Genomic DNA, 13940 nt, shown 5'->3' with positions numbered 1-13940 from the left:
TGTCCCAATTTTGTCAGTCAGATTGGCCCCCCTACAGTAGAGTTCCTCAAGTATGCAAACCTTATTACAAAATGCGGGATGACTTGTGTGCTGAAAGTGGTTTAGTCTTCCTCGGCGATAAGGTTGTTGTTCCTGAGGCTCTAAGACCATATGTTCTACAGCTGCTTCATGAAGGCCACTGTGGAGAATCGAAGACCAAGTCCAAGGGCCGTCAGTTGTTTTACTGGCCATCTATGTCAGTTGATATTGTGCAGTTCATTCAAAAATGCTCTGTGTGTGAGAAGTTTCGCCCAGCCAACTACAGACAGCCCCTCTGCCCACATCCCATTCCAAAGCTGCCATATGACACAGTAGGTGCAGACATTTTTGACTTCGCTGGGAAAGATTATTTGGTTCTTGTGGACAAATATTCCAAATGGATAGATGTGTGTGAACTTCCCAAAAAGACTTCCTCTGCCGTCATCAGTGCCATGCAACAAGTATTCAGCACTCATGGCCTCCCACGAGTGCTGATGGCTGATAACATGCCATTCAATTCTCATGAATGCCGTCAGTATTATGCCCTGAGTGAAATTGAGCTACGAACTAGTAGTCCTCATTATCCACGCAGTAATGGGTTGGCAGAAATGGCAGTAAAGATTAGCAAAATGCTGCTACGCAAAAGTCAGGGCACTGATTTCAGAAACTTACTTCGTGAATATAGAAACACCCCTCTTCCTGGCTTAGACTGGTCCCCCTCTCAGTTACTATTTAATAGGAGACTTCGGAGTAAACTGCCTGTCTCATATAACACCCTCAGACCTAGAGTCATCTCCCCAGAACACGTGGTGAGAGCATTAATGTCAAAGGAGAAGCAGATGAAAGACGTATACAACAAAACGGCCAGGCGACAGGAGATAACATTCGTTAAGGGGGAAACTGTGGTTGTCAAAACCCACAAACATGACAAGTGGGAGCCGGGAGTCATTGTGGGCAAACACTCATCACCTCGCTCCTATTGGGTGCGAGGATCAGGTGATAGGATAGTGCGTCGCAATGTGATCCATCTGAGAAAAACCACTACCTCGCAAAAGCCCCACCAGTCAGCTCCACGCCTGCTCGAGGTTCCCAACACCAAGACTGATGGCGAGGAGGGTAACCGCCTGAAGCAGACTCCACGCACCTCATCATTGGAGCCTGACTTCCGGGGGTTTGAGCCTCAAACTTCGACGAATGCAGTGACTGATGTGTCTACTGTGCAGGGTGATAAATCTCAAGAAGCAACAGACAGCAGTGGCCATACCTTGGCTACCAAAAGTGGAAGGGAGGTGAAGCCTGTGAAGCGCTTAAATTTGTAATGTTGTCTGCTTGTCAATTAGTGTGTTGTAAGTGAGTTGTGAATTGCACATGTGTGTTTCATGCAGTATACTTGTTTTCTGAATTATAGTGTGTACTGTTAATAAGCAATTGCACAACTTTGTATGTAAGTTTGGTCTCAACAAGTAAACCTTAGAACCCTAGCAAGTGGTCACATGTCTCGCAGTATAAAGGGGAAGGTGTTGTACATCTGCCTTGCTCGTGATGGTTGGCATCACTGATAACAGGTGAATGTCAGTTCCGGTTATGGCGCCTGTATATGTACCACGGTGAACGGACAATAAAGAATATTAAGTGCTAACTACATGCACTTGCTTATCTACAACTTAAAAACCTATGATCTCCAGTAAAACACCTATAGTGGACATCCTTTACCTACACAGGTACAAGATCTAGCATTATCATATTACCTAGAAGATTGTAAAGACTGTTCAAGGGAAAGTCCAAACAAAAAAGATGTTATTTGCATTAAGGATGGTAATGGCGAGAAAGTAAAAAAGGTTAAAAGATTCATGACAAGGTCCATCAAAGAGGCATACAAAGCATTCAAAAAAGATAATCCTCTTATAGAAATTAGTCTTTCAAAGTTTTATGCCTTACGACCAAGATGGGTGAAAATTCAGCCAGAACAGACTGTGTGTTCTTGTATTTACTGCAGTAACATGCAACTTATCTGTGTAGCTCTTCGAAATGTAACAAATAACCAAATTGATGAAGACTATCTTCTACTGAAGTGTTTGTGTGACGAAACAAGGAATGAAGATTGCTGGCTCGAGGAGTGTGGTGACTGTCCTGGCACAGAAACATTAACTGTTGAAAACTTTGGCTTGGATGAAGGGGAAGAAGTTATATTTGCGATTTGGGAACATGGTGACCTCATAAAAAAAACTGTATCTGTAAATAATTTTCTGGAACATGTAAGGCATTGGGTTAAAAAAGCTATTCCTCACAGTTACATTAGGAAAATACAAAGGGAAGGAATAGCTGAAGCAAGAAGTTCTGTCCAACAAAATAATGCTCTTGTTTTACATTTTGATTTTGCAGAGAACTGGTCAGTTGTATTGCCTGATGAAATCCAAACTTACCACTGGCAAACTGATCAGCTTTCACTGTTTACCTGTGTTGCATACTTTGGTGCGGAAATAAGAAGTTTTGTTATAGTATCTGATGATATAGCTCACGACTCTGCTCACTTTCTCTGTGCTTTAGAGGTTATAAAACTGGAAATTTCAAAATTTTGTCAGTTAGAACTTTTGAGTTCAATAGTGTACATTACAGATGGGGCAGCTGGACATTTCAAAAATAGGTTTCAGCTGTATGAACTATGTAAAAATACTCAAACTGTTGAAAAAAATGGATTTTTTCTGCTACAGGGCATGGCAAAAGTGCATGTGATGCAATAGGTGGTTTGTGTAAACACTTTGCAACTAAGTTCAATCTTCGGGCAGAGTGTGTTAATGCCATTAGAGATTCTGCTTCATTTGTTGCTGAAGTAGGTAACCTTGTACCAAAGATAACTCTATTGGCTCTTGAAAGTAAAACAATTCAAACGTATAGGTCATCTAAGGAAAAAGAATGGGCTACTGTAAAACCAGTTGTTGGAATACAATCTAAACATTACTGGCTGATTAAAAATGAGACATACATGGGATGCACAATTAAAGATAAAATAGAAATAGTTGTACAATCTAACCAGATTAAAACACATTATTCAATAAATGATTTCCAAGTAGGCCAGTTCGTTGCTTGTGTATACGATCAGAATTGGTGGATGGGACAGATCACTGGTATATCTAAAGAGTTGAACGACATGACAGTGTCTTTTATGCATCCCCATGGTCCAGCTAAAGGGTTTCAGTTGCCACAGGAATCTGGAAAGAAGAAGGATGACTGTCCGGTGCCACTACAAAATGTTTTGTTAGCAGTAAGCAATCCTACTCCACTTGGACAATCAGCAAGACTCCACACTTTCGACAAAGCTGAGTTGATGAAGATCCAGCAGATCTACTGTCTTTAATCAGCCAAATAATATTTTAGGAAATTTGTCAATATATGTTACATATAGTTGAGGAAGGGTAAGCAGTCTACATATAATTAATTATAGGTACATATTGTTGGTTTCAATTTTACTTTGAAATTTTGGTTTTCATGCAAGTTAAAGAGTATGCATATGTATTATATGTGTGTATATGTATTGTGCATATTATGTTAATGTGATAATGTATACACAGACTCTCCTTTTGTAATTCCCAAGGTTTCCCCAATTTACAAATTACATCTCACTTTTTGGAAACTAACAAAACATTTGTTAATTGAGTGTGCAGACTTAGAAAATGTAAGAAAATTACATTTTCAAAAAATTCTAGAAATGTTTACAGGCAAAAACACACTATCCAACAAAGTGCATGCTATTACTAAAGGTGAGGACTACAAAGTTACAAATTTTCAGATTTTTAAAATATGGGATTTTTGAGTAATTTTCAATCAAAAATGGCACTTTTGTCAAATTTTGAAAATTTTAAAGTTAAATTTTAATAATTCCATGCATCATAGAATTAAAAACAATTTTTCCTGTAAAACTACTGTAATAGGTCCACATATTACCAGAATTACTTTTTATGAAAATTGATTATTCCACATAAAAAATGTTTTTTGAAAATTCAAAAAGATTCAAATTTTTTGCCAAATTCTTTAGTTTCCCCCCCTTAAAGATATTGTCGTTGGGCTCATTGGAACTATTCCACTCTGTAGTTCACTATAATAGGTACAAAATAAAAAAAAATCAACAAAATTAGTATAATAGTTTTGAAATGCCGCTCATTTAAAAAACACCCCTTTTTCCACCTTTTTGGGGGAAAATTTTTTTGGGACAAAATCCTTTTGGCATACTTCTTGTCTGCACTGGTTGTAACTGCTGTAATTTTTTAAAGCAAATCCGAGATGGTGACCTGACACGCTCCTGCCTGAATTGAAATGGAATGGCTCAAGTGCAAGGTGTCAACATTAGTCTGAAACACATACTATCTGTTGCTACACTTTGTAACTTAATTACAAGGGTTTAAATTATTTGAAGTTCTCAGCTATTCTAAGCATGATGTCATGGCCTCAGTCATTGAAGGTGTATATTTAATTATAATCGCTTCCATATTTCATGAGGTGTTGAATTATGCAAGGAAACCAGTTTTGTGTTCAGTAGAACAGTTACAAACCCATTTAGCTACCACGTTGTGCATCCTATTACATGGCTCTCAAAGAATATGGTAAGAAAAATGAGGAAATTTTGTCTTGAGTGGTGTGGCTTTAGTCCTGATTAATATGCTATATACTGTTAAATATATATATCTGTACATATAAGACTGAAGCAAGAGTGCAATTTTGAGGTTAATTATTTTTTTTCAGACCCTAATTGTTCAAGTGAAATGTTTTGAAGAAATCATTAACATTGGCTATGCAGTTTATCGGATCCATGGGCTTCCATGGTTCAGGTCACTTTCATGGTACTTTTTGATTGCATCCAATTATTTCTTTTATGGGGAGAGCTTGGTTGATTATTTTGGTGTCCTCATCAGTAGAACTGTGAGTATACAACTACAGAAGTTCTTAGTTTTGTTTATAATTTATTACATTAATAGTTTTATATTTTACTAGCATAAAACCCGTGGCTTCACTCTTACAATTTCGGAGTATTACTAAAATCTTACCAATGAAAGATAGGTGTGTGAATAATTCCAAACATCTTTACAAAATAAATAGACACATTAAATTTGTCAGGTGAATAAATGATTTAGTTCATAACAAAACCATTTAAGAATGATATTTTTTTGAAGTGAATATGAGTAGGCCTTTTTAATTTTTATTATATATTGAGTCTCAGATTTTAAAACTTCTGTTTTAAATTATTAATGTTGATATTTTACTTTCATTTCATTAGGTAGACAATTTAATTTTACTATGTTTATGCCATAATTTATACCAACACTTTTGTTTATTATGGTTAAAGCTATGCTTAGAATAACTAAATAATTTCACGTTATTACAAATACCTCCCATTATTTTAGGAAATTTGATACTATTGCATCTTAATTTAAAATGAAGAGTACAGAATCAAATTTATCATCAAGCATGTTAGTTGATTCTTAGTTTTCTTAGTATTACTGAAATAATATCCCCAAGTTTTTAACCCTCTTCTCTTTCCCCACATGTAAAATTTCAGAACTAAGTATATGGCAATTACATTAACCAAACAAAAATCAACCTCCTCCTGTTTTTTTCCCCCCTATTTACCGCAGATGTGAATTCCAAAATAATTATTATAAACTTATATTTAATTTAAGTTTAAATTTATCTTCTTAATAGGTACTGATTAAAAGATTTCATAATTTTTTTAAAATAACATTAACCCCTGTTACAATTTAAGAGGTGATTTTCAGAGACTGTTGAATAAGAGAAGGTAGCTGAAGTTATGTTTATTTATCATTTCCAATTTCTTAAATTAAGTTTGATTTGATCGGAAGATTTTAATTTTTAATGAGAAAACCATATTGTAAATATTTCACCCTTTAAAAAGTAAAAATTCAACAAATTGTAAAAATGAGTTGGTAGATTTTGTATGTTTATAAATCATACTTCATAACTTACATCCTGCTTGATTAACTTCAGAGATACCACTTATATTTTAAAAAAATTGACTAACTTTTCACCTCTTTACCAGTCAAATATAGAAAAACATGATGTTAAATCATAATTTTGTACATAATTCTTGCTCAGTCTCTTACCTTCATTTTAATTTGCTTTGATACATTATTTATTACTATAAAAACTAACACAATACTCGAGTCCTTTTTTCATTTAGTTATTCATTATTATTTTATTAAAAATAAATAAAATGGATCTGAGTGGGATTCGAACCTTAATCGCTAAGCATTTAAAAATATTAACTATTATTATTAATTGATGCCTGGTTTAATCGATAAAATTGAGGATCATTGTCATCGGTATGTAAAATCCACTTAAGGGAGATCATAATGATGTCAAAATAACGTTATCATTATGTCATTAATGTTACGTCAGTATCTGATGGAAATAAGCACGAGAGTTCGTCATGAGTCAGTTAAGAGTCACATCTTATGTAAAGCATGATATTGAATGATATTCAGATTATAATTAATTTAAAAATTCAAAAATAGAACACCATTATTACAAAGTTTTAAGTTTTAATTTCCTAATAAGTTATGGGATATGTGAGTTAATTTTATGCTTTTGTCTTTTAAACTGTACATGTTAAAATTAGAAAAACAACATAGTCGTTTATAAACAATATTTTTTTTTTTTTTGAGAAAATAATTAAACATGAAAACTTTATGTTGTATTATTAACTATGAGCATTGATTTTCTATTATAAATGTCTCCATTCAGTCTGTTTTATAACTATCGTCCATTTCCCATTGACAGTTGGGAAAATTTTAGAGTTTAAATTCTTCATTTGGCATGTATTTTTCATGCACAGACTTGTTAAATTGATTGCGTAGTCAATCCTAAAATAAACCATCTGGGTGGATTCAAATGAATGTGTTCATATTTAGCTCACTTAAGATATAGTGAAAAACTTTGTCCCAGTGGGCATTTCAAGATCAGCTCGATCTAGCAAATGTAGCATAATTACAATCACGACAAAATTAAAAGCATTTCATATTGATTATGCTTGAAAGTTTCTTTGGACACCCAAGAAAAACATTGCTTTCAGTGAGATGATTACAGTAAACTCCCTATTATCCGCGGTGCGGTTTATCTACGTATGCTATAAAAAAATACAGCAAATATGTAAATCTGTATTTTATTACAAGTGAGCAAATTTGAACTCTACTGACGAGTGTATTGTGTGCAGTATACAGTAAAACGCCACAGGCCTTCTCGGAACTCACAGTAGGCTGGCATGCGTAATTATTCAGTAAAATGCAAAAATTTTAGCATCATTAAAAATTTTTTTACTGTTAATTGTAATGTTTACTGTACATAAATTTTTAGATTTTTAAGTTGAAATTAATGTTTCCTTTTTTGTTTCCCATTTTTGGCTCTTTGCGGATTATCCGCGATTTTCACTATCCGCGGTGGCCCTGCCACTTAATTTCGCGGATGATCGGGAGTGTACTGTACTTAGAAAATTAGAGCTTCATTCTGTCACAGTTGAGCAGTATGTGATTGATACCACAAGCTGAGCTCCATTCTGTCACAGTTGAGCAGTATGTGGTTGATACCACAAGCAGTAACTGTGCTGCTGTTGATTGAGTACAGACTTTCTGATGGAAGTAAAGGAAGGGAGCACCACAATAGTGGAAAAAGATAGCAGTTTATAAAGTTAATTTCTAGGGATATCAGTTTACTGTGTTATTTTATTTTGGTCAGTATAAATTTATTTTGTGAAAGTGGAAAAAAAACTTAATGGTCATTTGGGTCATTTGCAGTGAGGTATAGATAAGATATTTTAAATTTTAATTTAATACAAGTAAACGTAGCTCTACTGTTAACTCTGTGTACGTGTGGTATGTAATCATAACAAAACTTGTTGTTGTTGCGCTAATATTGGTCGTTTAACTTTCAGGATTCACTCCGCTTCCTTGTGGCATATCACCGTTTCTTCTCATTTTGTCTTTACATAGGCGGCTTTGTGTGGTTTGTGCTGTCCCTTGTCAAGAAGTACTACATGAAACAGTTTTCTCTGTTTGCATGGACACATGTCGCTCTTTTGATTGTAGTGACTCAGAGCTATCTTATAATACAAAACATCTTTGAAGGTCTCATTTGGTAAGTGATCATTAATATCATTTCAAAAAATTTTTTGGTCAAATTTAACATCCTGCTAAATGTTTTTTTTAGTATAGAGTAGTGTCAATTAAATCCTGTAATTTCGGTATGAAATTTTTGTTAGATAAATTACTTCATTTCATTTATAGTTCAGATACAGTGAGATGGTAATGCAGTTAACTTAGTAGAAATTATGTCTGTTTGCCTGATGTACAAAAAAGTAAAATGTTGCAGTACCATTATTATTTTTGTTTGTTCTGAATTATTGTACTTTTATTGGTTGCTTCTTGATTTTATTTGTACCCTAATAGATAGGATTTTTTGATAGTATGCATGCATGATTTACTGAATAACATAATACATAATGTAGGTTTGAAAGCCTGTTATGTGAATGCAGTAGTAAAGTGTGGATGTAATTTTTTACATGTTGCCCTGTAATTCACAAGTAATGTGTTACGGATTACGCATCACCAGCAAGAAGAAGAATAATGTGACCAGCCGTAATATGACCACCAGTGAGTAATACAGCTGAGTGATGAAGTATTTTTCAAGAGCACCAAAATCTCCGCAAGCTTGTGTTTACGCAGCCACGATCACTTGGTGCCTAGATTTTGTATTCTTGCACAAAAATTTGAGCACATAAAATAGTTTTATCACTGCCAACTTGCACGGTCATAAAAAAAATAGGGATTTTAACACTATTTTTGTTCATTGTGGCATAACAGATTTCTTGGTGGGATGCTTTTAGACACACCATCTGCAAAAATGGTGGCTGGCCTAACAGCACCTCAAGCGATATTCAACGCCTCCAGTACACACAATTCAGCACTGCTAATTTACAGTTGTGTAGCAGTTACACAGTCCTAGTGTTAAGACAAATATTGGGCGTTAACAACATTGATAAGGAACAGCAGGTTGATAAGTTTGACAGGAGACTTACCTATGGATGGGAAACAATGGGTGAGGGTGGGAAAGGAAAGAATGGAAGAGGGGAAAGTGGAGTCAGTGGTACCACAGGGGAGTGTTATAGGGCCTCTTCTATTCATTATTATGAGATCATGAAAGTTTAGATGTATGATGTGTTAGAAGTTCTCATAAAGACTCACAATATAATAGTTTTTTCACTAGGTTCTTTAATGGACAAGAACATTTGACGTTGTGACACACTTCAGTAGCAACATTGGGAGCACTATCAACCAGCTCAGGTTTCATGTTAACTCTTGAAAATATGTACGATAAATTGTTGAGTGTAATACCCTTAAGAAACCTTAAAAACTTGACTGCGGTCTCAAGGATCTGCTTTTTGAAGAAGATGCAGCTCATACCTGATGTTATATTTACAGAAATCTCCTTACTAGCTTTGTGCTGCACAACTTTTCTGGAGTAAATCACTTTATTCTTGCTATTGATGCTACTCATTTTTTGACAGCTGATGGGCACTCCACAACTGGCAGCTATGCAATAAAAGTGCTCATAATGCTGCATTGTTGCAAGGCATGATAAGTTTTTGTTTTTATAATATTGCACTGTGTGATATTAGGTCGAAAGTAAGTGGAAATGATTTCATAAACACAAGTATAAAAATACTATTGTCATAGAAGCAGTAACTTCGACAAAAATTATAACTTGAACCAGCGAAACTGATTACAACTGAATATAGTAACAAAAAATATGTAGTTTACGTACAGTATTTTTTAAATTCATCTTTGAAGTACCTTCTTAACAAATATTTGTCACACAATAAAATCTTAAAACCATCATACCACTCACATATCACTTTAAGCACTCTCAATTCTCCCACAGAATACTTCGTCCACAGCAACAAGTTGTACCTATTGCCTCTTGCTGCTGTACACACCAACTGTGATACCTTCGGTGCTGTATTGGGAAGGTTCACTACTATGTCTGCTGATATGCAGACTTATTATGAAGGTAATAACTTGAATTGTTTAGGACAGCTTTGAATTACGTAATTATGTGTGTTAACTATTTAATGCATGTGCCGGAGTTGGGGCTAAAATCAATTGGTGCTTGGCGTTGTTACTTTTTTTGTGATTGTGTACAAATATGATGGTATATTGCTTTTTTCCGGGCTTAGAACAAAAATCTGTCATGCTAGGTTAGCGCTTCATTCAGGGACATTTAAATCTAATAGAAGGTGATGGGTTACTTAGTTTATAGTATTGGTGTTCTAACTAGGCAATGAAATTGTACAGAGTTGGTTGCATTATTGGTTATTTCAAGATAGTGCCAACCATTATCTGTGTAGAATGAGCAATACAACAATGATGTACAAACATATTTACAACTACATTTTTATAAAACAGTTGGGACATTTGAAAAAAGAAATGTTAGCTTGTAAACTGCAACCAATGTTGCTTAGTAACTGTGGTGGTGGGTTGAATGCATCATGTGTTTTCTTGTAATCCGTTGTGCTTTAAATTGTTTAAAATGGTGGCATTGTAAACCTTATTAATGAATTATCATAAGAGTGACAATAACAAAAATGGTTTTTAAGTGTTGTAACAATATTTCTAGTGAGTTTGTCTATTTTTATAAAACCCCTTTGTGATTGTAAGATACTACAACACAATATGTTAACTGTATGGAAACTTGTAAGCAATGTCGTAAAATACAGTATGACAAAAATTGCATTATTGTCAAGGTCTGAGAATGTAGGGAAAACAAATATTACAATTAGTAATTTGTTTTTAACCTTTGACTTGTGGAGTTTGGCTGGAATGCAAAATACAAATATTCGAGTGGCTGCAAGTTTGATAGTTCACCCTGCCATTAACCCCCTTTCTTCCAGCAACCACCTCAGGTGCAGGGGGCAGTTGTGCACAACTCTCGACCGGGACAATTGCATGTATGATTGTGAGGCTTGTTGCCTTTGGGCTAGGTTCACTTCTGTGTTGTGTAGTTAGCAGCATCCAGGAGCTTCCAGGGTCATCGCCTTTGAGCTAGGTTCACTTCTGTGTTGTGTAGTTAGCAGCGTTCAGGAGCTTCCAGGGTCATCGCCTTTGTGCTAGGTTCACTTCTGTGTTGTGTAGTTAGCAGCGTCCAGAAGCTTCCAGGGTCATCGCCTTTGTGCTAGGTTCACTTCTGTGTTGTGTAGTTAGCAGCGTCCAGGAGCTTCCAGGGTCATCGCCTTTGTGCTAGGTTCACTTCTGTGTTGTGTAGTTAGTAGCGTCCAGGAGCTTCCAGGGTCATCGCCTTTGAGCTAGGTTCACTTCTGTGTTGTGTAGTTAGCAGCATCCAGGAGCTTCCAGGGTCATCGCCTTTGAGCTAGGTTCACTTCTGTGTTGTGTAGTTATTAGCGTCCAGGAGCTTTCAGGGTCATCACCTTTGAGCTAGGTTCACTTCTGTGTTGTGTAGTTAGCAGCGTCCAGGAGCTTCCAGGGTCATCGTCTTTGAGCTAGGTTAACTTCTGTGTTGTGTAGTTAGCAGCATCCAGGAGATTCCAGGGTCATCGCCTTTGAGCTAGGTTCACTTCTGTGTTGTGTAGTTAGCAGCGTCCAGGAGCTTCCAGGGTCATCGTCTTTGAGCTAGGTTCACTTCTGTGTTGTGTAGTTAGCAGCATCCAGGAGATTCCAGGGTCATCGCCTTTGAGCTAGGTTCACTTCTGTGTTGTGTAGTTAGCAGCGTCCAGGAGCTTCCAGGGTCATCGTCTTTTTTAGCTAGGTTCACTTCTGTGTTGTGTAGTTAGCAGCATCCAGGAGCTTCCAGGGTCATCGTCTTTGAGCTAGGTTCACTTCTTTGTTGTGTAGTTAGCAGCGTCCAGGAGCTTCCAGGGTCATCGCCTTTGAGCTAGGTTCACTTCTGTGTTGTGTAGTTAGCAGCGTCCAGGAGCTTCCAGGGTCATCGCCTTTGAGCTAGGTTCACTTCTGTGTTGTGTAGTTAGCAGCATCCAGGAGATTCCAGGGTCATCGCCTTTGTGCTAGGTTCACTTCTGTGTTGTGTAGTTAGCAGCGTCCAGGAGCTTCCAGGGTCATCGTCTTTGAGCTAGGTTCACTTCTGTGTTGTGTAGTTAGCAGCGTCCAGGAGCTTCCAGGGTCATCGCCTTTGTGCTAGGTTCACTTCTGTGTTGTGTAGTTAGCAGCGTCCAGGAGCTTCCAGGGTCATCGCCTTTGAGCTAGGTTCACTTCTGTGTTGTGTAGTTAGCAGCGTCAGGAGCTTCCAGGGTCATCGCCTTTGAGCTAGGTTCACTTCTGTGTTGTGTAGTTAGCAGCGTCCAGGAGCTTCTAGGGTCATCGCCTTTGTGCTAGGTTCACTTCTGTGTTGTGTAGTTAGCAGCGTCAGGAGCTTCCAGGGTCATCGCCTTTGAGCTAGGTTCACTTCTGTGTTGTGTAGTTAGTAGCGTTCAGGAGCTTCCAGGGTCATCGTCTTTGAGCTAGAATTACTTCTGTGTTGTGTTATTAGCATCGGCCAGGAGCTTCCAGGGTCATCACCTTTGTGCTAGGTTCACTTCTGTGTTGTGTAGTTAGCAGCGTCCAGAAGCTTCCAGGGTCATCGCCTTTGAGCTAGGTTCACTTCTGTGTTGTGTAGTTAGTAGCGTTCAGGAGCTTCCAGGGTCATCGTCTTTGAGCTAGAATTACTTCTGTGTTGTGTTATTAGCATCGGCCAGGAGCTTCAAGGGTCATCGTCTTTGAGCTAGGTTCACTTCTGTGTTGTGTAGTTAGCAGCATCCAGGAGATTCCAGGGTCATCGCCTTTGAGCTAGGTTCACTTCTGTGTTGTGTAGTTAGCAGCGTCCAGGAGCTTCCAGGGTCATCGTCTTTGAGCTAGGTTCACTTCTGTGTTGTGTAGTTAGCAGCGTCCGGGAGCTTCCAGGGTCATCGCCTTTGTGCTAGGTTCACTTCTGTGTTGTGTAGTTAGCAGCGTCCAGAAGCTTCCAGGGTCATCGCCTTTGAGCTAGGTTCACTTCTGTGTTGTGTAGTTAGTAGCGTTCAGGAGCTTCCAGGGTCATCGTCTTTGAGCTAGAATTACTTCTGTGTTGTGTTATTAGCATCGGCCAGGAGCTTCCAGGGTCATCGCCTTTGTGCTAGGTTCACTTCTGTGTTGTGTAGTTAGCAGCGTCCAGAAGCTTCCAGGGTCATCGCCTTTGTGCTAGGTTCACTTCTGTGTTGTGTAGTTAGCAGCGTCCAGAAACTTCCAGGGTCATGGGAAAGGGCACGTGGGGGGAGGGGGTAGCAAGGACAAAGGTATGCATGGCTTCCGTAGTCTGCGACCCACCGGGGGGCCAATGGGCAGGCGGCCGGACAGCAGGCACCGGCCCCACATTGTGGCCTTGCCTCCCAGTACGCTCGTAACTACATTATTGCTACTAAACTTGTGTTAACACAGAAGCACATCATTTTATGAACAAAAGACCACAGCCCTCAAACCACATTTTCTTTTTTTTTTAAATGTGTTAATTTGAAGCCTTAAAATGCTTTTTGCTGAATAGAATAGTTCCCTAAATTAGCTTACATGCTTTAAACTGTGAAGGATTCTTAGCTGACCGCTTTAAAGAGACACAAACTGGTTTTTCCTGCTTTTTTTATATATATTTGCTTAAGGTGTACAGTGCTGATGGTGTACAGCTGAAAATACACAGTACTTCAGGCAGTTCTATCTTGGCATACAATACTGGAGGTATACAAGATAAGGTGGCTGAAATTTATAGTTAATACCTAATAGGTTTTCTGGCAGGTTTGCTGAATTGCATGAAAAACATGGGTTATGCCCTAAATGAATTAACAGGAGTAAAAACTAGAAAATTGAGGTTCGGATATGTTTGAA

The 13940-nt window shown here is 37.5% G+C and overlaps 1 protein-coding gene across 1 annotated transcript in view; it reads left to right on the top strand.

Moving 5' to 3' along the window:
* The window catches only part of LOC134529806 (phosphatidate cytidylyltransferase, photoreceptor-specific), a 38923-nt gene that overhangs the window by 12321 nt on the left and 12662 nt on the right, over positions 1–13940 (top strand). The window contains exons 4-5 of the mRNA XM_063364267.1: positions 4756–4932; positions 7955–8157. Coding sequence (XP_063220337.1) covers positions 4756–4932; positions 7955–8157 — 380 coding nt within the window. The remainder of the gene's footprint in view (positions 1–4755; positions 4933–7954; positions 8158–13940) is intronic.

This window comes from Bacillus rossius, chromosome 2 (genome assembly GCF_032445375.1).
Source record: "Bacillus rossius redtenbacheri isolate Brsri chromosome 2, Brsri_v3, whole genome shotgun sequence".
Classification (NCBI taxonomy): Eukaryota; Metazoa; Arthropoda; class Insecta; order Phasmatodea; family Bacillidae; genus Bacillus; species Bacillus rossius.
The sequence above is the reverse complement of the archived record's forward strand: the minus strand, read 5'-3'. Positions and strand labels throughout refer to the sequence as shown.